This window comes from Cnephaeus nilssonii (genome assembly GCF_951640355.1).
Source record: "Cnephaeus nilssonii genome assembly, chromosome: 16".
NCBI classification, from domain to species: domain Eukaryota; kingdom Metazoa; phylum Chordata; class Mammalia; order Chiroptera; family Vespertilionidae; genus Cnephaeus; species Cnephaeus nilssonii.
Genome location: NC_137087.1, coordinates 40,192,585 through 40,219,093, shown reverse-complemented (window position 1 = coordinate 40,219,093; position 26,509 = coordinate 40,192,585). Strand labels below are relative to the sequence as shown.

Sequence of the window (26,509 nt, the reverse complement as noted above, 5' to 3'; positions counted from 1 at the left end):
ATCGCTGGGGAAAGGGAAGGCAGGGGGCAGATGTGGATAAAGCAGATGCAGCCCAGTGGACCTTGGGGCGGAGGAGGGGGGAGGCACTTGGGTGTTCACTATTACAACTCCTTAAGCATTTTTATGCACGTGATAATATTCATGATAAAATATTGGGAGGAAGAACCCACCAAGCTGTTGACATCTTTAGAGCTGAGAATTCCAGCAAACGGAACTCAGTAGGACCGAGCAGCAGCCTGGCCGAGGCCTGGGCACGTCTGCGGGGAAGGAGTCCTTCCCCGTCTGTGAGTGTGCATGCACCTGGCCGTGTGTCCGCGGGCGAGGGCACAGGACACTGGGACTCGGGGAAGGGGCGGTTCAGGGTGCGAGTGTTCTTCATTCTCCCTGGGCCCCACCTCATTCCAAAGAGGATTTGTGGTAACTTGCAAAATACCCAGGACTTCAACAAGATAAAATAAGTGAAGGCTGTGTCAGTGAGTGAAGGATGCATCGATAGGTGCATCTCATAACATGTCATCATGTTCTGAGTGTGAATTTTGAAAGCAGTGGGTGCAGAGGTGGCTGGCACCGTGAGAGCATAGAGAGCCCAGGTTCCTTTCACTTGGCTCCACACCAGCTGGGCCTCCTTTTCATGGTTGATTTTAATGCTTCATCAGCCAAAGAGAACTAACCCCGAAAACTAATCCAAGTGGTGGACTTAAAGTTGTCAACACTGGTCAGAGGCTCCACTTACGTTATTTATATATATATATATATTTTTTAATTGATTTCAGAGAGAAAGAGAAAGGAGAGAGAGAGAAAGAGAGAGAGAGAGAGAGAGAGAGAGAGAGAGAGAGAGAGAAACATCAATGATGAGAGAGAATCATTAATCGGCTGCCTCCTACACACCCCGCACTAGGGATCGAGCCCACAACCCAGGTATGTGCCCTGACTGGGAATGGAACCATGACGTTCTGGTCATTAGATCGACAGTCAACCACTGAGCCATGCCAGCCAGCCCCCACCTATATTCTTGACTGCCCCATCCTGTGTCAGTACCTGGGCCCCAGCATCTCTTGCCCCGCCCTCCCCACTTCCTAATCTGGTCTCCTACCCCTGCCCCAGCAGTGTTTCTCAGTTATTCTGTGAAAGCACAAATGCAGTCATTCAATTAGGGCGGTTCACTATCTGGACAAGGGGCACCCGGGGCCTGCCTTGCCTGTCGAACTCGACCTCTACGTAAGGAATGCTCCTTAGAAAGGGCGGTGCTTGATTAGGAAGCCGGAAAGTGTGTTTCTTATCCTCAGCTGGAAATGTACTTTTTAGAAAAATGTTAAAAATACTAACTCCTATTCTTTTTTTTTCCCCCTCTTCTCTCTTCCTTTTAAAATTACATTGTTCTTAGTATATATTCTTCCAACTTCCACGCAGTGAAGAGGGAATCCGATGGGGCTCCCGGCGACCTCGGGAGCCTGGAGAATGAGAGGCAGATCTATAAAAGCGTCCTGGAAGGTGGAGACATCCCTCTCCAGGGCCTCAGTGGGCTCAAGCGCCCGTCCAGCTCGGCCTCCACGAAAGGTAACCCCGCGAAGCCTGCAGGCCTCTCGCCTGTCTGCCGTCCTGGGGTGTCTCTCCCGTCCACACTGTTACCGGGGTGTTGGCAGGGTGAACCTCCCGCTGCTGGAATCACTTTTGTCTTGTGCAGGTCCACTTCCAGGCCTTTGAGCCTTCCGAGTCCCCTCCCCTCGTCTCTCACCGGCCATTTTTCTTTCTGGTATTAATAGTTCTCCTCCTTTAATCCCCAGCCTGCTCTCCCTGAAGCATCTCTCTCTCTTTTTTTTTTTGTTCTGATTCCCTTTCCTTAGAAATTAGCTGAGCTTTAGCCTTTCCTGACTCTAGCAAGGTGGCCATTTTTTCGTTGCATTTTGCACCTGCTTTGCAGCACAGATTATTTTGCTTCTGGACATCGACTGGAAATTTAAAATAAAAACACCTTATGACAAATGAGCATGTTACCTCTCCCTTTTTTTTTTTAAGCAGCTTTCAGCTTTAACCTAATGGGTCTGTTTATTTTATTCTGCATGCTTTCCAGTGGATCATAAAGGTGGGAATGCTCACATGATTTCTTCATCTTCAGTTCATAGCCGAACGGTTAACCCTAGCAATGCCTTAGGCCCTGTGTGTAAGCACAAGAAACCCCTGTCTGCTGCAAAAGCCTGCATTTCCGAAATCCTCCCCTCCAAGTTCAAGCCCAGGCTCTCCGCTCCCAGCGCTCTTTTGCAGGAACAGAAGAGTGTCCTGTTGCCGTCGGAAAAGGCTCAGAGCTGTGAGAACCTTTGTGTTTCCGTTTCTTTGAACGGTTCCAAGAGAGGGCTCCCCCTCCAGGTGGGTGGGAGCATCGAGAACCTGCTCATGCGCTCCCGGCGGGATTACGACAGCAAGTCCAGCAGCACCCTGAGCTTGCAGGAGTACGGCTCCAGCGCCAGGAGGCCCTGCCCGCTCTCCAGGAAGGCGGGGATGCAGTTCACCATGCTCTACCGGGACATGCACCAGATCAACCGAGCCGGCCTCTTCCTGGGCTCTGCCTCCTCCTCCAGCGTGCGGGACCTCGCCTCCCACTTCGAAAGGAGCAGCCTGGCCCTGGGCAGGGGCGAGCTGGGCCCTAGCCAGGAGGGCTCGGAACACATCCCCAAGCACACCGTCTCCTCCCGCATCACGGCCTTTGAGCAGCTGATCCAGCGGTCACGGTCAATGCCGTCCCTGGACCTGTCCGGCAGGCTGAGCAAGTCCCCCACGCCCGTGCTGTCCCGGAGCGGCCTGACCGCAGCCCGCTCCGCCGAGTCCCTCCTGGAGTCCACCAAGCTCCGGCCCAGGGAGGTGGACGGGATGAACCCCGGGGGCGTCTATGCCTCCCCGACGTGCAGCAGCGCGGTGGACTCCCCCTTGGGGTTCAGGGGCCTGGCGCCCTCTGAGCCCCTCTCCACCTGCTCCGACGAGCTCGACCACTGCTCCAACGTCTCCAGTGACAGCAGGGAGGGCAGCGGCGGCAGCGTTCACGGAGACTTCCCCAAACACCGCCTCAACAAGTGCAAGGGCACCTGCCCGGCCTCCTACACCCGCTTCACCACCATCCGCAAGCACGAGCAGCAGGCCTCCCGGCAGCCCGACTGGCGCCCGGACTGCAGAGGGGACCGCAGCGCGCTCCTCAGGAACATCTACCTGATGAGCCCCCTCCCCTTCCGGCTGAAAAAGCCCCTCCAGCAGCACCCCAGGCAGCCTGCCCCTGGGGACTTCTCGGGCCCTCCGGCGGGCCGGAAGCCAGACCTCCCCGGTCAGCCCCAGCAGGACGAGCCCCGCGCCGGGGGGAAGCCCTCGGTGCCCAAGCGCCTGTCTTCCCGACACGCCATGGCCAGGCTGGGCCGGACCGCAGAGCCCCCTCAGGAGAGACCCACGGTCCCAGAGGACTGCCCGGGGGCCTTTGATAACGGGAACCCCGTGCCGTACTCAGACCACGGCCTGGACAGAAACAACAACCCCCCCAGTGAACTGGGACCATCCCGCGGAGGTGGCCTTTTGTGTATTTGCCCAGTCTCAGCTCCCCGTCTCCACTCTGCTTGCTCTGTCCCCTCCTCCTGTGTGCCCTTGGTGCTCATTTTCTGGTCCGTCCTTTGTTTTCTGTTTGTTTTGCTTGGCAATTAATCATGGCTCGTAGTGGCTGCACTTCTTCAAAAACAAAGCCCCCATGTCATCTAGACTAACCACCAAACTGTTTCGAAAGAAAAATTGGCCGCTTAGCTCATCTGAGAAATTGGTTCATTTGAACCCTCACGCCCCTTGCAGTTTGCGCCAACCCCGACTCACCGTGGTTTTTTGAGAGGCAGCCTCTCCCGGTGGCCCTGTGTGTGTGTGTGTGTACAGTGTGTGTGTGTGTGTGTGTGTGTACAGTGTGTCCCTGTGAGATCCTGCACGCCTCTTCGCAGGGACACTTGTCTGAGAAGGTCCTCTCTTTTTGCTCACCTTTTGCCTTCTAAGGAGTTTTGTATTACACGAGTGAATCCAAAACGTGGGGGGAATTCGAGGGTTCTTTCCTTCGGAATTTGATTATTGATCACTGGTCTCTACAACTGTAAAACACCTTGCTATTTAGAATGGATGAAAGGTGAAATCTTTTCCCAGTTTGGTTTCCCACTAAATCTTTGCCTGTTTTAATTCCACTTTGTTCTTTTGAAGATTCAGAATCACCGAGACATTTTATACCAGCTGACTACTTGGAATCCACAGAAGAATTCATCCGAAGGCGTCATGATGATAAAGAAGTAAGTGCCATCTCTAAAATCTCTTGGCTTTGGGGCAGATAAAAATATGAAGGAAGTGAACATCCCAGATATCTGCCAGAGAGATGACGTGGCCTAGCAATTGGAAGCAAAGATTCGCTTTGTCAGAAGTGGCTTTTTATATGACATTGGCTCAGTCAGGCCTCTTTTCATCCAGTTCCCTTAAAGTAGATTTTCCCAAGGCACTGGGTTCTGAATGCCACGTTGCCCCCGCCCTGGGAGTTCCAAAAAGAGGTTGCCCACCCTGTATTGCTCTTTGCTCTTTCACCCTCCTCCATACCCCGGCCTTATTATTCTCTAGGGAAATCCTCTCACATGTTCCTCCAGTACTGCCATCCCTCTGTTGGCACCAAGCACAGTTCATGTTGGGAAGGGAGCAGTAGGAGAAAGCGGAAGCTGGAGAGGAATAATGACCATGATACATACTGTGGTCACTAAAAGGCAACCATTTGAAGTTGCCTTTGAACTCAGAAGAAGAGATGCCCCAGTAAACGTTGGTAAACCCCCACCGAGAGCTTCAGGCTGAGCCCTTTCCTTGCAGCTGCGGAGGCATGACTGACGGGGCAGGGAAAGCAGTGCGCGCCCTTGAGGTTTAGGAGGCGGCCGCGCTGCCCCTCCGTTGACTGGGCCTCATCGCAGCGTCTGCTGTGGCACGGTGTCGGTACGAGGCGCGCTTTCTAGGCTTTGTCCCCAGGAGAACGGGTCCTGTAGCTGAAACAGGCTGCAGTGCCTGTTGCTGTCTTGAGGGAAGAGGTGGAGGAACGGCTGGAGCCTGGCAGCAGGAGGTGGAGGGTGTTCATGTCTATGCAGCTCTTCCTTCCTCTGCCAAGTCTGAAGTCCCTGGCTGTTCTGTTTCATGGTGGTTTCAGGGTTTGGGTGGATTTTCCTTAAGGATTTCGGGTGAGGCCAACTTTGAGGAGAGCCGGATGGTGCGTCAAAAGACAGAAAAGACATGGTCTCCCCCCTCCGGGCATAACACAGGCAGTATTCAGTCAGACACTGGCACGTGTCCCTGGGGAGAACGAAGAGGAAGGATCTGATGCATAGAGTAGTTTGTCATAACAAGGTGAAAAGCTCAGACACCGTGAGTGTTTATGAGGCCACAGAGCAGGTTCGGTTCTCGTCACCATCACTGAGCCACAAGAGCCGCCCTGCAGGCCGGAAGCTGTGGTGGAGGAGGGCATTCCCACTCGCTGTGTAGACCGAGTCCCCAGCACGGAAGGTTTTGTGATAGAACGCTGCCTGCCACCCTGGAGGCAGGGTTTTATGCAGTTGGTTTAGCCATTTGGTATATTAAGAGGTACATTCAGAAGGTGAGCAGCTCGGTTCCTGAATCACACTGCTCAAAGGCCCTTAAAAACTTTGTCCTTCCCCAGGTATTGGCTTATGTGGTTAAACTAGGGGGAAGGTGGATTTATTGAGGTCAGATTCAAGTGCTCCATTGCCTGGCCACCTTCACTGGCTTCATGTGACCTGGGCCGGAGCACCGGAGGTCTGGCCTCAGCGTCAGTCCATTCCCACTTCCCAGCTAATGGAGCGCCCGTGCTGGCGTTTCTAGCAAATGCTTTCTTATTCGCATTGACATTGATGATGGTGGCATTGCAGGAAATGGTCAGTCAGCCCTGGCAGGGACATTCGTGGTCATCCAGTCGCCCCCTTGTTCATCCAGGAAGGGGCTGCGAGAGGGTGGTGGTTTCCGGGGCCACATACACGCTGCCTTATACCCGAGGCAGAGCTGGAGACCAGGGCTCCACGTGCTTGCAAAGCGCCTCCTTGTCTTGTCCTATTTAATCTCTACAACAACTTACCCGAGCACTGGAAATCCCACGGCCTTTGGTGAGTCGTTACTTTATTATTTGTGACCCTGGGAAAATAGGAAAATTGGGCCCACCGTCATTTGGGGCTAGGTGTTACATGAGGCATTTCATTTCCTTCTGAAAAAAGACGAGTGTTTTATTAAGAATGTAGGAATCATCCGTTATAATTAATGCTTTTTCTACAAAAATGGTAATCCCAAGAATGTATGTTTGGTTTGAAATAGGAAAACACATTAAAGTTCTATTCCATAGGGTCATTTCAATAGGCAATGAGGAAATAAAACATTGTTTAATTATTTTAAAAGATCACTAAAAATAGAAATAGATGACTCTTTCCTTAATTTAGGGGAGAATATTTCTTCTAAACCCAAGTACCATCATTCTTAGTTTATCTTCTGTATTTATAATCTACAAATTAAACTCAGTTTCATTTCACCTAATGAAGAAATAGTTATATTTAAAAGTATAGCAAGAAAGTAACTGATGCTCTGTCAGTCAAACATAGCCTTGGCTGAGGCCTCCTAAAATCTGTGCCCGGAGAAAAGATCGCTGGCCTCGAAGAGGAGCTGTTTGCTGAAATGGGCAGCTCCACTCCGTCAAGCATCTTAGAGTAACAGGCATAGGAAGCACAGCAATGACCTCGTTGGCCTTGACCCCACAGAGTAAAGCCCATAGCAGGGGTAGTAGGTCAGATGTGGGTAGAGGAGTCAGCCAGCCCTGGTCCCACCATGGGAACAGCTGTGGGAACTCATCGCTGCCCCACGAGGTAAGGGCAGCACTTCCAGCCTCCTGCCGCCGGCCCAGCATGCGTCTGAATGCATGGATGGACCTGGGTCACCCGGCCTTGCTGCCCGCGTGAGGAGGTAGGAGGCTTTGGGCTGCGGCAGGGGCAGGTTGCAGACAGTGTAACTGTGTGGACTTTTCCTTCACCGTGTCCCAGTGTCCCCCGGTTTCTCCTGTGCAGGGTTGTCTCCTTCCCACAGTGGCGCCGGGGGGTGGTCATAGCAGAACATAGTAGTTTTGGCCATAAAGCCCTTCCAGCATCTAACCCTTAAACTTCCCTCCTATTGACCCAGCACCTTTTCCTCAGTTATTTCTGTTGGCAGTTTTCCAATGCCCTGGACCAGATGATTCACTGCCCATTTTATGCAATTTCATGGCAGAAACTTTTAGCGGACCAGCGACGACTTAAGCGCGAGCAAGAAGAGGCCGATATTGCAGCTCGACGCCACACGGGCGTCATTCCAACGCACCATCAGTTTATCACTAATGAGCGCTTTGGGGACCTCCTCAATATAGACGATACGGCAAAAAGGAAATCTGGGTCAGAGGTCTGTTTTGGTCGCCTCGATCTGCTGCTTGACCCAAAGCCATATTTGCCTCCCCTCAGCATTGCCCGCTGTAGGCCGAATTAGTTCTGTCATCCTGGCTTCCCTAGGCTCGCTTTGGCTCGCTGTGGCTGGTCCGTGGACATGAATCCCATCATGTCCTGTGCTCTGTATGTTCAAGCATGCCTGGCTGCGGGACCGGGGTCGGCTGGCACACACCCTCTGCATGCCTAGAGCGTCGGCTGCCTCCATGCGTCCAGTCTTCCACATCCTGCCTTTCATCGTGATACCGTGTTGCCTGTGCATTCTGCTTAGAAACCTTCTACCTTAGTCCCTGTGCATTAGCTTTGATGTGGACAAGGACAAGGTTCTTCTAAGAGACGGTGGAGTGAAACTTAGGTTACAGAAGTTAGCTAGCAATGCATCCTTTACACCGACCTTGAAACCTAGTCCCTTAACATTGAACTGTCAGAGAACCAGGCTGCCTCTCGGTGGTACTTGGGTAAAGTGCCCAGCAGCCTCACTGGCGCATTTGGAAACTGAGGAGTTTTGCAGCTGGATGAGCTCATGGAGGGTGAGAGGCATTTCATTTGTTCCCTTAATTTTGACATTTCTCAGCTGAGGTTATGAAACTTAATATTATAAAACAAACAAAGAAGCACAAACCTTTGAAGTGATGTTGTTCAGGCCCGGCCTCCTCCCCTGAGGTCGGCATGTTGAAATCCTGGTGCTGCCAAGGCTGCCTCTTGCGCCAGAGTTTGTTTTGCCACGTGACCCTCCAGTGGCCCTGCTGAGGTTGGCTCCTTTTGGGGACCTGCGTGTCTGGGGCTTGGGGTATAGAAATGAGTTACACCCAAAGTATATACAGTTTTATCATCTTTCAATATAATAGTAGATTAATACTCATTTTTCTATCTTTTGAGTGACAGAGGTGACACTGGCTAGTGGTCAAATTGTCTGGGAAGAAGAGGTAGAGAAAAGGAGGAGCCAGATTAGAAGACGGGAAGCTAGAGAGGGGACGGAGACTCTAACATGATGGGGAAAAGGTCATAGGAAGAGGCAGGAGTTCGCAAGGTTGATCAGTTTCGAGAGAAGGACGCCCCTCGGCCTCTTGTGCCAGCTCCTCAAAGCCACCCTGTTCTGAGGCTGCAGTGGTGGCGGGTCCTCCTCCGTGGGCGGGCTCGCCCGAGAGTGGTGAGGAAGATGGGAACACGCCAAGGCACCGAGGCCTGCACACTCCCACGGATAGACAGCACACGGGCGTGAGAATGCACCGGGGTAGAATAACCATGACAGGCAGGCACACTGCCCAGCCCGCCTGCCTCCCTCCACAGCAGTGGTTCTCACACCCGAGTTCTCGAATCCTCCAGGGGCTTGTTAACATACAGGAGGCTGGGCTCCGTCCACAAAGTGTCTGATTCTGGCGAGGGGCCTGAGACTGTGCATTTCTAACCAGTTCCCAGTGACGTCGGTGATACCGGTTTAGGGACCACACTTTGAAAATCACTGCCCTCGATGTTGGCCGACAGACATGAGAAAACAGACACCGACAAGTCCCAGGGCACCGGGCCGTGTGGACACACTTCAGACCCATCACGTAGACTTTGGGTGACCACTGGATCTGCGCAAGACCCTGTGGGGAGGCGGGACCAAGACTCAGGTTGTGCCCGTGGGAAGCTGGCAGTCCAGCTGAAGAGGCCCCTCCAAACAGGTGTCTGTGGTAGGAGGGGTGTCTCTGCTGTGGTAAGTAGCACAGCGCTGTGAGAGCCAGAGCATCCGGCCCCAGGGAGATTAGGAAGACAGAGGGAGATGCTGTACAAGCAACGGTGACTCAGGTAATGCGTCCCGGCAGATCAATGGAATCAGTGTTGCTCAACGTTGAGTAATATATGGGTTTCCTTTAATGAAAAAAGAAATTTCACCAACCCCCAGTTTTGACCTAAGCCAATTCACAAATTAAACAGTAAACTACACACCTGTACAACTTTATTCATTTAACTGATAGGTCATATCACTTTGCCTGAACCCAGTTGCCACCCCAAGTGTGCAGAGGGCGCTGTTTGGTGCAAATACTTACATCACACAGTTCTGGCGCTAGCTGTCAGGGGGGCCACCACTTTCATTGCAGTCACTCCGCAATGTTTGTCCTTGCAGTTTTGGTCATTTTCTCTTGTCATTTATCATCAACCCACATCCGTTCTTTTCTTATTTGCCCACAGCTGTTCAGTTATGCCCCTTGGTCACAGACTCAGTGCAGGCATTGAAACTGTGTAGCATTGGTTGTAAGGTCATCCTTCAATTGACCTCTAATATGCATGTGTGTAGATAGAAGGATGGAAGCATCAGCATGAAGATGAAAAATAAAAAATTCCTGTGGAGAATTCATGCCCTTAAGAAGATCCCTCCAAGACCCCAGCTTGAGGAGCCTGGTCACATGGGGCGTCTCACTGAGGGGCCAGGATCTAAAGCTTGAAGAGGTTTCTCAGTACCACCTTTCTCACCTAGAGTCGCCCATTTCCCCTGTACTTTGGCCATGGCCTCTAATATTGAAGAGGAAGTGTGCGATTTAATTTCCATCACATTGTTCCCCTAGACCAGGTGGTCATGGGGTCAGAATTATATTGGCAGCTATATTGCTCACATGATTTCTCTCCCCTACTTTTTTTTTTTTAATTAGTTAAAATAACTACTTTTAATGGTGGGGAAGACAGATGTGCAAATACATATGGGGGTAAGTAAAGGGGAACTTTTTGCCGGAATTGGAAATGAAAAAATTCCAGACCAAGAAGGCGGTTTAGCCAAGGTGTAGCAAACAGACTTGCCTGGCGGGAAGAGTGTAATAAGAGATAAAGGCCATTAGGTGTGAGGGGGGAGACATTACCCACAGGCCTTAGCAACACTTAGGAACTGAGATTTGATCTGAGGGCAGTTGAGAGCCTCAGCCAACTTCAAAGCAAGGAAGTGATGTGATGGAAGCATTTGAGGAATGTTCTTTGTGCTCCTGAGTGACAGCAGATTAGAGCAGAGAGAAGTGAAGTCAAAGGAAGCTTTGTGCCTGTGAACCAGAGTCAGACCTGAGCGGGGCTGTGGAGGGAGAGGGAAGCTGGCTGACTTCATGGCAGACGGATGAAGGCGGGGAGACGGATGGAGGGGAGACGGGCTGAGGGTGCGCCCAGGCCTGGAGTCTGGAAGGAGAGGGCCACCCGACAGGCAGGGGAGCCTTGGAGAAAGAATGAGCGCAGGGCCCACTGCATCTGGCTGTGGGCGATCACAGGCCATGAGAAATGGACGGAGTTGAAGATGACGTGAGAGGTGAACTGGGGTTTCATCCACTTGCAGGTCGTAATCTAAGTCAGGCAAGCAGAGGATGTAAGCGTAGGACAATCACAATTCCCACACAGTAAGACTTTCTGGCTAACTCCCTTTTCGTTTTTTATTAGTTTGTTTTTGTTTTGTTTTGCTTTTCATAGCCATGGTCAGCTGTGGGGAACTAGAACGTCAGCTTTGGGACTTTGGTCACCAACCCCTCCCCAAATCTGGCCCTCCTTAGGGAGAGTCTCATGCATGACGTAGCTGACCAAACATCCACCTAGTGTTCTGCTGAGGTCAGACGAGAGGAATCCTGCCCAGATGTGTACCCCAGAATGAACTGGTTAGATTGCGTCTTTCTGCTTTGCTTTCCGGAAACGCGTGAAAATGTGTCCTGTCCATTGTTCGTGAATTGTGATTTTTAACTTGACATTGTTTCTTTTTAGATGAGACCTGCCAGAGCCAAATTTGACTTTAAAGCTCAGACACTGAAGTAAGTGCCACCGGTCCTATTTGTCTGTCATTTTAACTGCCTCTCTAAACGCAGACGTCCACTTAGAGAGAAGAGCTGGGGAAGTAACACTGATGAAAACCAGTCGTTCATGGCGTTTGCCGTGTGCCGAGCACTGTTCCGAGTACTTTGCGCTATATTGTGCTGTGGCACAGAGTTTCTGTGGGCAGCAGTGGCCAGCAGCCATCCCATTGTCCGGCTGGTGGGAGGCCCCACGTCTGATGATGAGGGAGACCTCCCATCCTCAGACACGGGAACTGCTGTGTGGAGGCTGCTGGGCCGCGATCTCCAGCACAAACCAGGCCACGACTTCCAGGACCTGGGCCCCAGTCTGGTGCTGGGGTGTGTTTGTCATGACGCCTCCAGCCCTTTGGCTCAGCAGCTAACAAGAGGCGGTGGCATTATGTCCCAGAAAGAATATGGGCTTTGGAGTCCTGACTGCCACTCTTGTCTCTGTGGCCATGGCCTCTCCCACCTCAGATTTTCTCATCTGTAAAATGGGCATAAAGGTGCCTCTCTTGATGTAACCAGAGAGGGTAACAAAGATTTATAAAACAGACTTTAGTTTAGTCAAGTAGACACCTTCATCCCTCTTCTTTTTAATTAAGAAAGGTCCATGTAGTATTCATTGAATGGTATCGTATTGACAATATTACATTTACCTAGATTTCCTTTTTTAAAGTCTTAAAACAATTTTTTTTTTTTTAAGAGCAACCCTGTCAAGTAGAACAGATGAGAAATCTGAGGTAGACAGGACTGTCACCACTTCCCACAATGCGGGCCCCGGAGAGGGCGCCTCCCTCCCGACTGGGCCTTCGTCCTGCCCCGCTGCTGCCGCAAAACCAGTTAGAGCAGCGTCCCTACAGGAGGCTCGCGTCTTAAACGTCTGCGGTCCCTGGGTTCTCTCTCCCCCGTAGTATGTTACTCAAAAGAGTTCTTAACAGCGGGCCCTTGCGGCTCCCACCTGCCTGTGCAGCTGCAAGTCACGTAGGTGGCCGCGTTGGGCCTGCAGACCCCCAGCACCCGTGGCTATGCCGAGGGTCCTGCTCCCCTGGGTGTCCATGGTTGGGTGTAAAGGGAGGGTGATTTCAGAACATCCCAAGGAGGACTATGGCCAAAATCTGGCCAAACACATTCCTTCTCCCAGAGACAGATGCCCGGATCCCTTCACGGGCCTCTTTCGGATTAGAGTCCCGTCTACCAATGAGAGACCACAAAGGCTGCCTTGTCCCTTCGTTCGGCACAGCCCTGGCTTTGTGTAAGGTTTTCCAGATGTGGCCCCATTGTTCAGCCAGCATCTCTCACGTCCGTGGGACTTCCTGGCACAGGCCAAAGCAGGCACACCCCTCCAGACTGCAGGCAGAGGCCTTGCTTCCCCGGCGGTTGGTATGGCACAAATGGAAAAGATCTACGTGTGTGTGTTTTCAATTCAAGAAAATTTCAAGTTACAATTTTTGTTCTCATTTTATGTTATCGTATTGTCTCTATTTTTTTTTAAGGGAGTCCTGAATAGAGGTTAACATCATCATTATTGAGGCAAACAAAGGGATGGATATGGAGAGGTTGGAAAAGGGGCATGAAGAACATTTGAAAATCTGCTTTTCTTTCCAAGATCCCTTTATGCTGAAAGGAAGTGAATTAACATTTACTGAGTGTTAACTACATGTCAGGCACTGTGCTGGGTGTTTTATTTGTAGTTTGTTGCTGAATTCTCCAACAACTCTGAGTTAGCTCCTATTTTGAAAAAGTATCTCAGAGATGGTATTTCGCCCAAGATTCCAGAGCTAGTAGATGGTATAACTGGCTTTTGAACCCAGATCTGCCTGATTTTAGAGCCTTTCTACTGCACGTTGATGGATGGATGGTGAGATGGATGGAACAATCGGGGATATTGATATCGGAGAAATAACTTGATGATAATTTAAAGCAATGAAGGCATGCCTCGGCAGGGCAGAGAAGAGGGTAGGGAAGGCAGTGAAAGTGTTGAGAAGGAAACGTTGGTCATCATTGAATGAACATCAATTACGACTAGTAAGTGTGTTGCTAGGTGTTATGTAAACCGTGAGCATAGCACAGCATTGGCAAAAAGTACTTAGAGAAACCACAACAAGCTAATAGGCTCCTGAGCACTTTCAAGAACTGGTCAGTTTGAAAGTTAGCATCCAGCCTCCGAAAGCCCAGAAAAATGCCAAAGATGATGTAATTTCCCGCCTCGTAGGGTTCTCACTTCCAAATATGGAGCCCCACTTGTGTCATGTGGTTCTTTTGGCCTCACTTAACGTCTTTTGCTAAAAAACTACACGTCTTAACCTTACATGCATTGAAACGTCTGCTAAAATGCATAACCCTCTGTTGACAGGGAGCTGCCTCTGCAAAAGGGAGACATTGTTTACATTTATAAGCAGATCGACCAGAACTGGTACGAAGGCGAGCACCACGGCCGGGTGGGCATCTTCCCGCGCACCTACATCGAGGTACCGCAGCCCCTTTTGCTAGGGAAAAGCCGGTCGTGCCCAAAGGGCCATTTATTTATCAAGAGCTTGTGTTTTGTTTCCTCCTTTCCTCTCACATCCCCACTTTCTTCCCTTTTACCTCTTTTCCTTTCTCAGCTTCTTCCTCCTGCGGAGAAGGCTCAGCCCAAAAAGTTGGCACCGGTGCAGATTTTGGAATACGGAGAAGCTATTGCAAAGTTCAACTTCAATGGGGATACGCAAGTAGAAATGTCCTTCAGGAAGGTAAGCCCTCTCACCCGTGCTTCGGGCTCTGTTGGGTGGCCCTGTTCTCATGGCAGGTGGCATGGCAGGGCAGCAACCCCTTAAAGATGTACCAGTCAAAGGTGCATGAAGGGCACAACTGGATAATTTTAAAAATAAACCCTAGGCTAGTGTTCAGTTTTAATTACATTGAGTTCACTGGCTACAGACAGTATTTCTGGAATCTTACACACCTTTTATAAACTGTATTCAGTTGGTATTTGTCAAGCACCTAATGATGTGATAGGTGCTGTGTAGGTGACTAGGTTTTACATCACAGGTTCTGGCCTCGTCGAGAAAAGCAAGTCTTGACACCAGGAGAACTTTGAAAAACTGTGAAGCCAAAAGTCACAGGTTCTCAGCTGTGCAGCTTTTGGGGAGTTAAATCATTTTTCCGAGCCATCATTTCTTTATATGTAAAATGAAGATAAGTGGCTCTCCTAGAGCTGTTGCAAGAGGATTACATGAAACAACCTAGTTGGTACTCAGTAAGCAGGAGATGATGCCAGTATTATTATCATCCATTATTGCCTTTGAGGAGCTTAGCATGCTTATTTTATATTATTATTGATTTTTAGAGGAAGGGAGAGGGAGAGAGAGAGAGAAACACTGATGTGAGAGCAAAACATTGACCGGCTGCCTCCTGCGTGCTCCCTACCGGGGATTGAGCCCTAACCAGGAATCAAACCAACAACCTTTCTGTTCACAGACGATGCCCAACCAGCTGAGCTACAGTAGCCAGGGTTTAGCTTGCGTATTTTGAACATAATTAAGCTGGCAGAGACATGTTCTTCCCAGGAATTCCAACACTTTACCTGTCAAAGTTCTCTGGCTTATTAAAGTTATTCACTTCATTGAGGACTGAGGAAAGTGAGCACATGCCTTAGATCAGTGATGGGCAACCTTTTGAGCTTGGTGTGTCAAACTTCGCCAAAAAACTGAGCATAACTCGGGTAGTGTGTCACTTTGAGGAAAAAACATTATTTCGCAAATGTTTAATCTTCGGCATGCGGCCGCCTCAGCGGCCGCTTGTCATCAGAAATGGCTACGCGTGTCAGTGCTGACACGCGTGTCATAGGTTCGCCATCACTGCGATGAGCCCCTCATAGAAAAAAAGAAACACTGGAAGCAACCCAGGTGAATGGCAACTGAATCGGTGCGTGCATGTGCAATGGGATATCCCACAGCGGTCCAGTACGCTGCCAACACTGTTAGAAATGTAGCATTATTTTTCTTGAGAAAGAACCAGGCTCACTACATGTTGTTAAGTATAAAAAAAGCAAGTTGGAAAAGGGAAATACAGTGCATACTCAGCTTTTATAAGAAAAAAAATATGTGCAAGTCCAATTCACAGATACAGAATTCAATCTGGGAAGTACATATATATCAAATTATTAACAGTAGTTACCCCAAGTGATAATATTATAGGTAACAATTACTTCTGCTTTATATTTGCTTGTGTTTTCATTTTCCTATAATGATACAGGAAAAAGTAAAATTATAAAAAGGAAGAAAAAGGAGAACCCCTCCCAAAAAACCTTTGCCTTAGAGAAGAAGTTTGCATATCTGTCCATTTTGCAATCAGTGAGTGAAAACACTCCATTTGCCTGCTAGCTTGGGGGAGTGAGTCTGACCTTCTTTACGGAAATATTTACAGGCCAAGCTCAACCTCCAGCATCCAGGTAGCTCCACTGCTGGGAGCATCTCCATCCCAGTGATAGTAATTCTCTCCAGGTCTAGCAAGGAAGGTTTATGTGAGCAAAGAGTGTGCTAAATTAGCAGGACAGCGAGGGGTGCAGGCAGGGCCTCAGGGTGCTGGGGCATGGTGAGACACGGACCGTGCCTTGCTGTGTCTTACAGGGTGAGAGGATCACGCTGCTCCGACAGGTGGATGAGAACTGGTACGAAGGGAGGATCCCGGGGACGACCCGGCAAGGCATCTTCCCCATCACCTACGTGGACGTGATCAAAAGGCCACTGGTGAAAAACCCAGTGGATTACATCGACCTGCCTTACTCCTCCCCAAGTCGTAGTGCCACCGTGAGCCCACAGGTACCTACGCGTCTTGTCACTGGTTTTCACAGTGGGCGTGACAGCCACTTGATGCTGAGGGCACAGCCCCCCGAGGGTGGCTCCTCAGCCTATGATTGAGAACCGTGCTCAGCAGGGGGGCGTATACACACCGGGGCCTGTCTTCATGCATACAAATAGCACTTGTCACACGCTTGGTTGGAGAAATATTATCACACACCTGGTTGGAGAAAAGGGAGAGCTTAAGGAGATTGCTCTGGGATAAGGTGATGAGAGGGAGAGAAATCGGAGCCTTTATAGCTGGTCCAGGACTCTGTGCCGGGCGTACCCAGTGAAGCGGGCGGGGTGCCTCCACTGTTCTTACGTGCCCAGTCGGTGCTTGGTCACCACATTGGTCAAGGTTGGCTGCAGAAGATATAGACCCAGAGTATCCTTTGCAAGCAGAGATCAAGTTAAAAAGTAACGTATAACACGTCTGTGTACACTGGGCTGAAGGAAAGAGGTTTATCAAAAAACGTTTGCTTTCCTGAACATTCATTATGAGCAAACTGGTTTTAAAACATGAATTATTTCAAATCCCCACTTCCCCAAAGCCGAGAAAAATGAGGAGCTCGGGAGAGGCATGTGGGCGACTTCCTGCCAGAGCTCCGCCTGCTGCCACTGTGGGTTGTCTGGAGGAAGGAGAGCAGGCCCGGGGCCGGGTGACAGTGGATGGTCCTCTCTCCTCTCCTCCCTGTCATTTCCTCCTCTCTGACAGCCCAGGGCTCACCCAGGAGATGGGTGCTGGCAGGTTCTCTGCCCGGCAAGGCCCACCTCCTGTGATCTTGTTTGTGGGCACAGGGTGTGAGATCGTGCAGCACATGCTACTTGATCTGACAGGGACTTCAACTGGATGTTTTGCCTGACGATAGCCAAGCGAGACTATAAACAGGCCACCCTGCTCATTCTCCTCTCTGGAAGGCTCTTTGCTGAGCCCCCTGGAGAGAATAAAGCCCAGGCAAGGCCGGGGCAGTGACAAGTCACCGTTTTCCTCGGTTCTGGGTCAGGGCCTCGGTTCTGGGTCAGGGCCTCGGTTCTGGGTCAGGGCCTCGGTTCTGGGTCAGGGCCTCGGTTCTGGGTCAGGGCCTCGGTTCTGGGTCAGGGCCTCGGTTCTGGGTCAGGGCCTCGCTTGCCCAGGTGGTTGGTGGGGCAGACGGGCTGCTTCCAGTGTGTTCCTTTGGAAGTGACTCTGCAGACCAGGTGGCATGCGTGTAAGTGCCCAACGGGACCCCTTTCCTTTATCTCTTCCCCCACTCCACTCACTTCTTCACCCTCCCCACCTGCACATGATCACGCATACACACACGCACATGTGTGCGCGCATACGCACACGCACATCCCAGCTTCTCTCCGAACCTAAGCAGACAGCTTCCTCTGGACACCAGTGTCCCGCTCTCTCCATCTCAGCCTCTCCGTGCGTCCCTGTGGTTATTCCCTCCTTTCTTCTTTAAGCTGACTCTACCTTGTGCTTCTTCCTTTTGTTTTCCTCTCTCTCCTTTTCTTTTTAAGTTTCCCAGTCACAGCAAGCTCATCCTGCGAACCCCCTCATCTCTGCCTCACCCCCACCGAGCCCTGTCCCCTGAGATGCAGGCTGTCACCTCGGAGTGGATCTCGCTGACCGTGGGGGTCCCAGGCCGGCGTCCTCTGGCCCTGACCCCACCTCTGCCTCCTCTGCCAGAGGCGTCTGTCTATTACCCTGACCACCTTGCCTTTCTGACAAGGCCTAGTCCCTCCCTGTCCCTCAGCCTCCCCCATTCGAGTTGGTCGGGTCGTTCCACCCCCCACTCAATTGTCTCCCCACTGGCCCTCCCTGCCCCCCAGCGAGCCTACTCCCCGGTGCCCGGTGCCCAGGCCTCCCTTCACGTCAACGGAGACAGTGGCAGCCACAGGCCCCCTCCCGGCTTCCCGCAGGGCAGCTTCTCCCAGCCTCTGCTTGGGAGCCCTGACCGAGTCATCTCGGAGCTTAGCAACGCCTTTAGCAGCCAGGGCCCGTGGCGAGAAGAAAGCAGACAGTACGAAAGGAAAGCAGAGAGGGAGGCAGGTGAGAGACGCCTGGGCGGACCCACGATCTCTAAGAAGAGCTGCTTGAAACCTTCAGACGTGGTCAGGTGCCTGAGCACCGAACAGAGACTCTCAGACCTCTGCACCCCCGAGGAGAGCCAGCCCAGCCAGGCCCTGGGCAGCCCTTTCCCGGGAAGGGAGGCTGAGCAGACAGAGCCGCGTAGAGGTGGCGAGCAGGCTGAGCGGAAGGCTGCTCGGAGTGGTGTGCGCCAGGTAGGCCTGCAGCATGACGTGTGTGCCCTGGCGTCTCCGTCGGCAGGTGGGCCAGACGTCTCACCCACGGTCCGCCTGCCGAGGCCACGTGATGCCAGGGAGACCCACTTGCTTGACTTGGGAGCAGAAACACCCAGGAGGGAACAGGGGGGTCCTTGATGAAGGTGTCAGGGCTGGGAACTCAATGGCAGAAGACAGGCTCTATCCTGGCCATTTGAGGGGATTCCAAAGTCCCCCCATCCCTGCTGCGGAGATCAGCTCGGTTTGCTCGGACTAACAGCTAGAACACAGGCTTCGGTGTGCTCAGTGTGGTTTGCTTTTGTGCGAGAACTGCTCCGTGGCGCTGCCGTGCCGCTCCGTGGTCTGCGTCCTGTCTGTCTGTGGGTGCACAGGCCTTTGTTCACTGTGAACAATGCGCTTTGCTTCAGGAGGGGCGTCCGGGCCCAGCACCGGGGCCTCACGGATTTGGGTCCCTAGATGGGCATGCCAGCTCTTCACGTGCCTGTCCCCTCCTCTGTCTGTGTCAGCTGCAAAGATCTCCGAGTGTGGACCAGGGCGGCTGCGGGGTGTTTGAGCGCTGAGAACTTGGTGTCTGCGGGGGAGATGAACTTGGCAATTCGATCACGATTCTAATGTGGCCCTGCTGTTCAGTACCCCAGCTGTCAAAGAAGCAGGTGTGAATGCTTGTTTACCTCCTAATGTCTAGTGACTTGGGACTTACTTCCCTTTCGGAGCCTCAGTTTCCCCATTTTTAAAGTGGACCTGATAACACCTACCTCAGAGAGCGATCGGGAGGGTTCCAGGATGTCACGGGTGAGAAGTGCTAGCACGGGGGCTGGGGCGGAGCATGGTCGGCATTTTGTAAATGGAAGCCACCCATCCCGGGTGACCTAGAGCTGCTTCTGGAGCTGAGAACATTCTAGAATGTCTTTAGCCCCCAATGGAATTCTTGACGATGTCGCTCCAAACCATTTGTCGTCTGCTGTGTACGATGCCCACAGGAGACTTCTTGATCTCAGACCTGGTGTCCCCATTTCCCTTTGAAGTTTCAGTTTTCACTCAACAAATATTTACTCCAGACCTGTAGACACCCGCCTTGGGTCAGGGGGCAGGGGCCATCCATCCCTGCCCTCGAGAGCCTGGTCAGCAGCGCCAGGACTGCAGTAACGGAGGGGCGCTTGGAGCCCATAGGGACCCAGGCGCAAGTGAGGCCAGACCTCCCGCTCCAGCCAGCAGTGGGAGGGGCCGTGTGCTGCGGGAGGGCAGTGAGGGGCAGTGTCCACTCAGGCCAGCCTCACGCTGGCAGCCACTGACCCTCCCAGCGCGGGCTTCTCCTGTGCAGGGCAGTCCCTCCCCACTGGGGTGGCCTTGAGGGTAAATTAGGAGGTGTGGTGCCGGGCCCGGGGAAGGCTCCACAGGGTGGATGTGGCTCCGGCTCGGGGTGTGCGCCGAGGGGAACAGCAGGCGCTCCTGGAATGTGTGTTCACTGGGGAAGAAAAGGGTGCGGCCCGTGAGGGAACGAATAGCTCATTGGGGAGACGTGGTGAAGGGGCTGGTGGAACAGAATTAAATGTCTGACACAGGAACAGTTCTGTAAACATTCCCGGTCAGTCATGGTGCCCGGAGACCTCGTTATTGTCAGCAGTGAGTCACGGCGACCTGCCTCCAGGCCCAGCAGCACAGGAAGAGCGTGGTGCCGAGCCCTGGGCCAGGCTAGGGGTATACCCTCTCCCTTCCTGACGGAGGGGACGAGAGGAGGAGCTGGCCACTCGGAGGCCAGGCTTGATGAGCTCGATGTTCCGTCCTTGGTGGCCTCCAGGCCGCCAGTGGACCACTTCCCGTCCCCTCCCTCTCTCCTCTCTTCCATGTGGCGCCCAGGCTCTGGGCCTTGCTCCCTACGAGAGCTAGAGGGCTGTGGGGAAGGGGCTCCTGCCCACACACCTCCCTCCCAGCCCCTTCATGGCCCTCCTGTGCCTGGAACAGGACCCCGACACCGGGAAATGGGTCCTTCAAAAGAAGCTCCCTGCCTCGTGAGGCCCTCTGGGTGACAGCTCAAGATGGAGAGGACTTGAGTGACACTGTTCTTTGGTGGCCCGTCAGGATGGTGCGAGCTCAGGCTGAGTCACTTGAGGTAAATGTGCTCCAGACCAGTCTGTGTCACCGGGAGCACTGCCGGCCACTCTGCTTGCTGTGGGAGCTGAACCAAAAGTTCAAGTGTATCTGACCAGTAAGTAGAGGGAATTTTGCCCGAGAGCCTTAAAATTGCAGATGTTCTGAAATGTGATCATTTCTCTTCCATCAAGGATGGCCAGGCCCCGAGCTAAGTCTGTGAGAGACAGAGGGGAGATCATCAGGGTTCTTCCTGTTGCTCTTGGGAAAGTGTCTCTCAGGCTCAGCGGACCATGTGCCGGGCTGTGTACACAGCAAGCCAGCCTCACCTCCCCAGCCCCCCATGCTGTGTGCCTGGGCGACGGCCACCTGCCTGCACTTCTCCACTCAGACGTCCCTCCAGAAGTGTTTCCTGACGTCCTCCCGCCCCTGCGAGGCGGATTAAAGGCTCTGGCCTTGTGCTTCCACAGCCCTTGCACCTCACCTGCGGGCACGTCTTCAGCTCTACGGCATTTGCCCCTTTGCTTGTCTGGGTCACAGTGAGAGTGAGAGACCTCCGGTGGGAGACCGGGACGCGTGATAAATGGAAGGCGCCCAATGAATACTTGTTGGATGAAAGAAAAGATAAAAGACGACTGACCCCAGCTAAAGGAGTGTGTGCTCTCCACCGGGGAAGTGACATGTCCACAGCAGTTATAATGCAGAGAGGAGGACAGACAGACACAGCAGCTCACTCGGAAGGTTTAAGAGGCGGAGGGATGACGGCACCAGCAGGGGAAGGGCCATCTGCAAAGGCTGCATGAGAGAAGTGGGGTCTGACCTGGGAGCTCTATGGGGGGCAAACAGCAGGAGGGTGGCATTCACGGCAAGCACATAGGCCTGCCACAGCCCAGGAGTGGGGACGTGAAGGGGGGTACAGGGAGTGGCGAGTTCCTGGTTGGAGTGACCCGTACGGTGTCTGCAGGCGGGGAGAGGGGGGTGGTGTGGAGAAGAGGCTGGAGCAGAGCGTGGAGGGGCTCGTTGGTGCCACGGCGGGCATTCGTCAGCACAATGTGGCTAGTCAGCTTCCTCACGGTCATGTGACCCTTGTGACTGGGTTGTCAAACTTCCATTTTTGGTGCTAAGTCCCTGCTTTGCTGCTTTCCTTCCCCTTAGTCACCTGTCCAGTCCTTCCTGCCACCCCCAACTCTGAGATGTGCGAACACTTCCCTGTGACTTCCCACTCCTTTGTAGCCTCCCAAACTGATGTCACACAGGTCCGTCCCTCGTGTGTGTAGGTGTGTATTCTCTGAACAGCAGAAGGGGGTGAGCCAAGTGGGGGGAGGGGCCTGGGGAGATCAGGGTTCTGGGGGAGGCGCGCTGTGCAGACAGGATGCTGGGCTCCAGCTCCAGCTCCCATCAGCCTGTGTGTCTTTGGATGAGTCACTTCCCTCCTCTGGCTCCCCAGTCCGTTAACAAAACATTCAGACAAGAACTAGGGTTCTTTCTGTCTTTGCTAGTCTTGACTAGCTAAAAGTCCTATGTGAATTTCAGTTGAAAGGGAAAGCAAGAACAAATGCCAAGTATGGCATTTATTATGGACATTCGGACCTTCTCAATTAAAAGTGAAAGTTTTCCCTTTTATTATTTGAGGGACAGCTTAATTGGACAAAAACATACACAGAAAACGCCCAAGAGTTAAGAATCATCCACCAAGTTCTTGGATTTGAGGGGCATGATTTTGGCCAAGCAAGTTTAGAACAACCAGGCCAGAGGGTGCAGGGGAAGGGCCTCTCGGAAACCTTCATGAGCATCAGCAGACATTCACTGAGCATCCCCAACACAGGGCCCTGTCAGCTGACTGACACCCAGCCTTGGTTTCTGAGCTCCTACCATTGGTGAGAGCCTTGTGGAATTTCTGAATTAAAAAGCATCTTTGAAGATCACCTATTTCAGTGACTCCCAACTTCTTCTGGGTCATGGGACCTGTGGGAATCTGAGGTCAGCCAGGGATCCAGGCCAGCATCCACAGTCCGCGTGAAGTTTCAAGAGAGCCACACTTGAGGCCACCTGGGAGCTCATGGACCCCAGATTAAGAGCCCCAATCGATTGGACTTCCATGAGGAGATGAGAAAGCTGAGGTCTGAGGAAAGTGACACACTTTTGTGATGTCAGTTTGGTTCCTAAAGGGAAGGAAGCCAGTCAAACAATAAAATCTGAAGGCGTGACATTTAAAAATAAAAATATTCAGGAAAGCTACGTGTCCTCAAAGCATCTGTCAGAGAAATGCAAGAACTGATTGCTCTGCGGCCTAGAGGAAGGAAAGCTACTCAGCTGACGACAGAATGATGTGCTTTAGTGGCTTGGGAACATCCCTTACCACGTGGGAACTAGGTTAGTCCCAGAGAGAGAAGAACAAAGACACAGGCCTGCTTTGGGCACAGACATCAGAACTGGAAGGAAAAGCTTGTGATGCACCTTGTGAGAACCAAAAGGAAATTTAAAATGTTAAGATATCCAACTAAGAATGGGAATCATTTCCCTTCGGCTCCCTCAGGAGGGAGATCTCTCAGTACCGAGGGCATTTAACAATTTACAGGATGCGGAGAGACATTGGCTGAAGTTCTTACTAAAACAACCAGCATCTCAGCATCTAAGATAGGAAACTAAGACCCAGCGTTGAGGTGTCTCCCCCTGAAAAGTGTTAGGAGAAGTGGTAGACAGCAGACCCCCTAACTCCAGAGATCAGGGTGTAGTGGAACTCGCAGGACTTGGAGTCCCAGAGACCGGGCTTCAAATCCTGGCTCTTCAAATTCCCAGCTCAGACATATTGGGTCTTAGTTTTGTAATATGAGGTCCATGGCGACCACTCTGAATTATTATGAGGATTAAATGAGATGCCAAGAGACTAAAGCACCTAGCCCGAGCATGTAATTAAACCCAATAAGTACCCGTTGTGTGATACTGGTGTAACAGGGAAAAGAACTGTTCAGGTAATTTACTTTATCCTCCTTACCCCGTTCCACCAGAGAGAGGAAGGTGGGGGAAGGAAGAGAAGAACGTAGGTGATGGGAGAAGCCTTTACTTTGCGTTGCATAGATCCAGAAGTTAGAAATTCATTTGACTGCCAATCCCTGCTTCTCCTTATTCTCTCCCACCTGGAGTACAAAGCATTCATCTTGGAAAGCGTGAAGTGTTTGGTTTCTTCATAGTTGAGTGCCATTTGCCGTTACTCCTCGGCTTGTTTTAGGAAGGAAACAGTCCACATTCCAGACTCGGAGAGGTGGCTGAGCATGGGAGTGTTGTAATCAGGTTTACATTACAACAGAGCTAATGTGTAATCTGGGGGGGAATCTGATGGAGATTAAGTCTAGGTGGGAAGCAGTGGAACTAATCGGTTGTCACTGGTTTTATATTTAAGCTGGGATCGTTTGCTCAATAAAATCAGAATCCGTGGAGTTAGAGACGGGAGGGCCACAGAGCAGGGGCGCTGCAGGATGGCTCTAGGTTTCCTACAGCCAAAACCCAGGAGCCCGAGTCACTCTTGGCTTCCTACTCCTCTGGCAGAGTTTGCCCGGAGTGTGCCAGGACCTGCAAACCTTCTGTCTCCATCGGGGCACCCCTCACCTCCCACACGGCCAGATCCCCCTCTACATCGGGGGGCTACTGTCAAAGCCCTCCGTCCAGTCTTCAGTGGGCGATGAGTGGGGTGCTGTCCCCTTCAGCCAGTTCAACCCTGCCCAGTGCCAGTTCTCAGTCATAGGGTGCTCACACTCCAGGCATGGAACATTACAGCCGAAGGACATTGATGTAAATCTTGTCCAGCCCTCTGATTTCACTAAGAACTGGAACTCCAAAGAAATTAAGCATTGTGTTCAAATGACAAATTGGTATCAGAGCCTGGCCTGGAAGCCAGATTTCTCATCCCTAGTCCAGTGTCCCCCCGGGAGGCCAGGGTAGGTCACCAAAATGTGGGTGGGGTCTGAAGAGATGGGAAGGTATGGGGCCTGAGATGAGAAGAAGAATACCGTCTCCGAGGGCTCGGGCAGGTATTTCTAGGAGGGTCCTGCACTTTGAGGTTGACTTCCTCTATCCCTGTGGTCGGCAAACGGCGGCTCGAGAGCCACATTCGGCTCTTTGGCCCCTTGAGTGTGGCTCTTCCACAAAATACCACGGCCTGGACGAGTCTATTTTGAAGAAGTGGCGTTAGAAGAAGTTTAAGTTTAAAAAATCTGGCTCTCAAAAGAAATGTCAATCGTTGTCAACTGTTGATATTTGGCTCTGTTGACTAATGAGTTTGCCGACCACTGCTCCATCCTGTCCACACCTCCAGGACTTCCTGCTGTTCTTTAGCCTGCAGACCATTATTTTGGGCTTCGGGCTTTGGCACACACCGAACACTGGAAGAAGGTGCTTAGTAGCTCCACAGTAGCACCAGGTGTTGTGTGGATCCAGAGGGATTAGCAGTCCCAGGGAGCTAGGGTCGGATTTCTGAGGGACTTCCGTGAACTGGAGCTGGAAGGGCAGCAGGGCCACAGATTGCTCACCCGGGAAGAACGAAGCCGGCGCTCCAGCCAGGAGAGGTGCTTGGCGTGTACGTTTGCCAATAGGAAAGCAAAGCTGTTTCTGAATCCGAGACTACCTGTCTATTGTTCATGGGGGAGGGAGGGGAGCGCAGTGTGTGTGTATGTGTATGTGCACACCTGCACCCGTGTGTGTGCATGTGTTGGGCCAATTGCTGTTTTCTAAACATGTGAAAAACTTCACTGCATCTCCAAGAGTCCAAAACGCACTTAGCATGATATAATACCCTCTTTATTCTTAACCCTGGATGAGGTCCTGGTGAGAACGTGTATCTACTTTTAGGCCTGAATAAGGGCAGAGTAGGAGGACCAGGGATCAGGGCGGCACTGTCCAGTGGGAACATAATGTAACCTTAAATTTTCTGCTAGTAGAATGGAGCAGGTGAAATTAATTTTAACGTTTTATTTAACCCAATATATCAAAGTAGATTCATTTTAACATATAAACCATATAAGGATTACTGAGATATTTTACATTCTTTACTTTGTACTTTATTTTTGAAGTCCATTGTATATTTTATCCTGGCCAAGTCACATGTGCCTACTGGTGACCATATTGGATGGCATAGGTTTGGAGGAAGAGTCTAAGGAAAGCATTTCCAAGAGGGAGAAATTGAGCCCGGCCGGTGGGCTCAGTGGTTGAGTGTAGACCCAGGCACCAGGCAGCCACTTGTTCAATTCCTGGTCAGGGCACATCCCTGGGTTGCGGGCTCGATCCCCAATGTGGTGCGTACAGGAGGCAGGCGATCAATGATTCTCTCTCATCGATGTTTCTCTCTCTCCCTTCCTCTCTCTCCAAAAATCAATAGAAATATATTTTTTTATAAAAGGGGGAAGAAATTGAATCTTAGTTAATAGGGTAAGTGTTTATCTTGCCTTCTCTCTCACTAATAAGATAAATGTTTATCTTGCCTTCTTCCTGCATTTTTCCACACACGATAAATAAGGAACCAAATCGTCCCTACCTCTGGGAGATGCGTTAAGTGTGTCCAGATGTTAAGTGTGTTTGGATGTGAAGGTTATGATGAGGATTGCCTTCTGGTTTGGATAGGACCTGAGACCAAGGAAGGCGGGGCATCCATATCCCTTTCAGTACTGGGGACCCTTGAGTCAGTGATAGGATGATGCCTGTTGGTGCACATCGCACCTTTCACGTGATGAAAGGGTAATGAAGAGAAGGTACACGCTGGTCTTCTGAAGAGGCTGAGCTGGGTGTGTGCTGGTGGTACCAGCTGCCCGTCATGACTCGAGGGGCTGGCGTATGGCGATCAGACGCGGAGACTCAGCTCTCAGGGGCTTTGCCACCTTGTCAAGTTCTCAGACTTCCCTGAGCCTTAACATTTCATTTTCTGCCCTCCCCATGTCACCAGGTTAGTACATGAGTCAGATGAGGACTTGGACTTATATGTGCTTTGAAAGCTGCTTTTTAAAAATGCTTTATAAAAGAAAGGGTTTAGCAGAAT

At 51.6% G+C, this 26,509-nt stretch overlaps 1 protein-coding gene across 14 annotated transcripts in view; it reads left to right on the top strand.

Moving 5' to 3' along the window:
* The window catches only part of SORBS1 (sorbin and SH3 domain containing 1), a 224,803-nt gene that overhangs the window by 180,951 nt on the left and 17,343 nt on the right, over nt 1-26,509 (top strand). For 8 of the 14 annotated variants that reach the window (XM_079792961.1, XM_079792960.1, XM_079792959.1 and 5 more), the window contains 7 exons: nt 1,385-1,557; nt 4,210-4,295; nt 7,294-7,461; nt 11,214-11,260; nt 13,638-13,752; nt 13,888-14,013; nt 15,892-16,083. In XM_079792961.1, coding sequence (XP_079649087.1) covers nt 1,385-1,557; nt 4,210-4,295; nt 7,294-7,461; nt 11,214-11,260; nt 13,638-13,752; nt 13,888-14,013; nt 15,892-16,083 — 907 coding nt within the window. Of the gene's footprint in view, nt 1-1,384; nt 1,558-2,071; nt 3,545-4,209; nt 4,296-7,293; nt 7,462-11,213; nt 11,261-13,637; nt 13,753-13,887; nt 14,014-15,891; nt 16,084-17,610; nt 18,376-26,509 lie in introns of all 14 variants that reach the window. The other 6 variants (XM_079792955.1, XM_079792963.1, XM_079792958.1 and 3 more) reach the window with 2 other exon arrangements.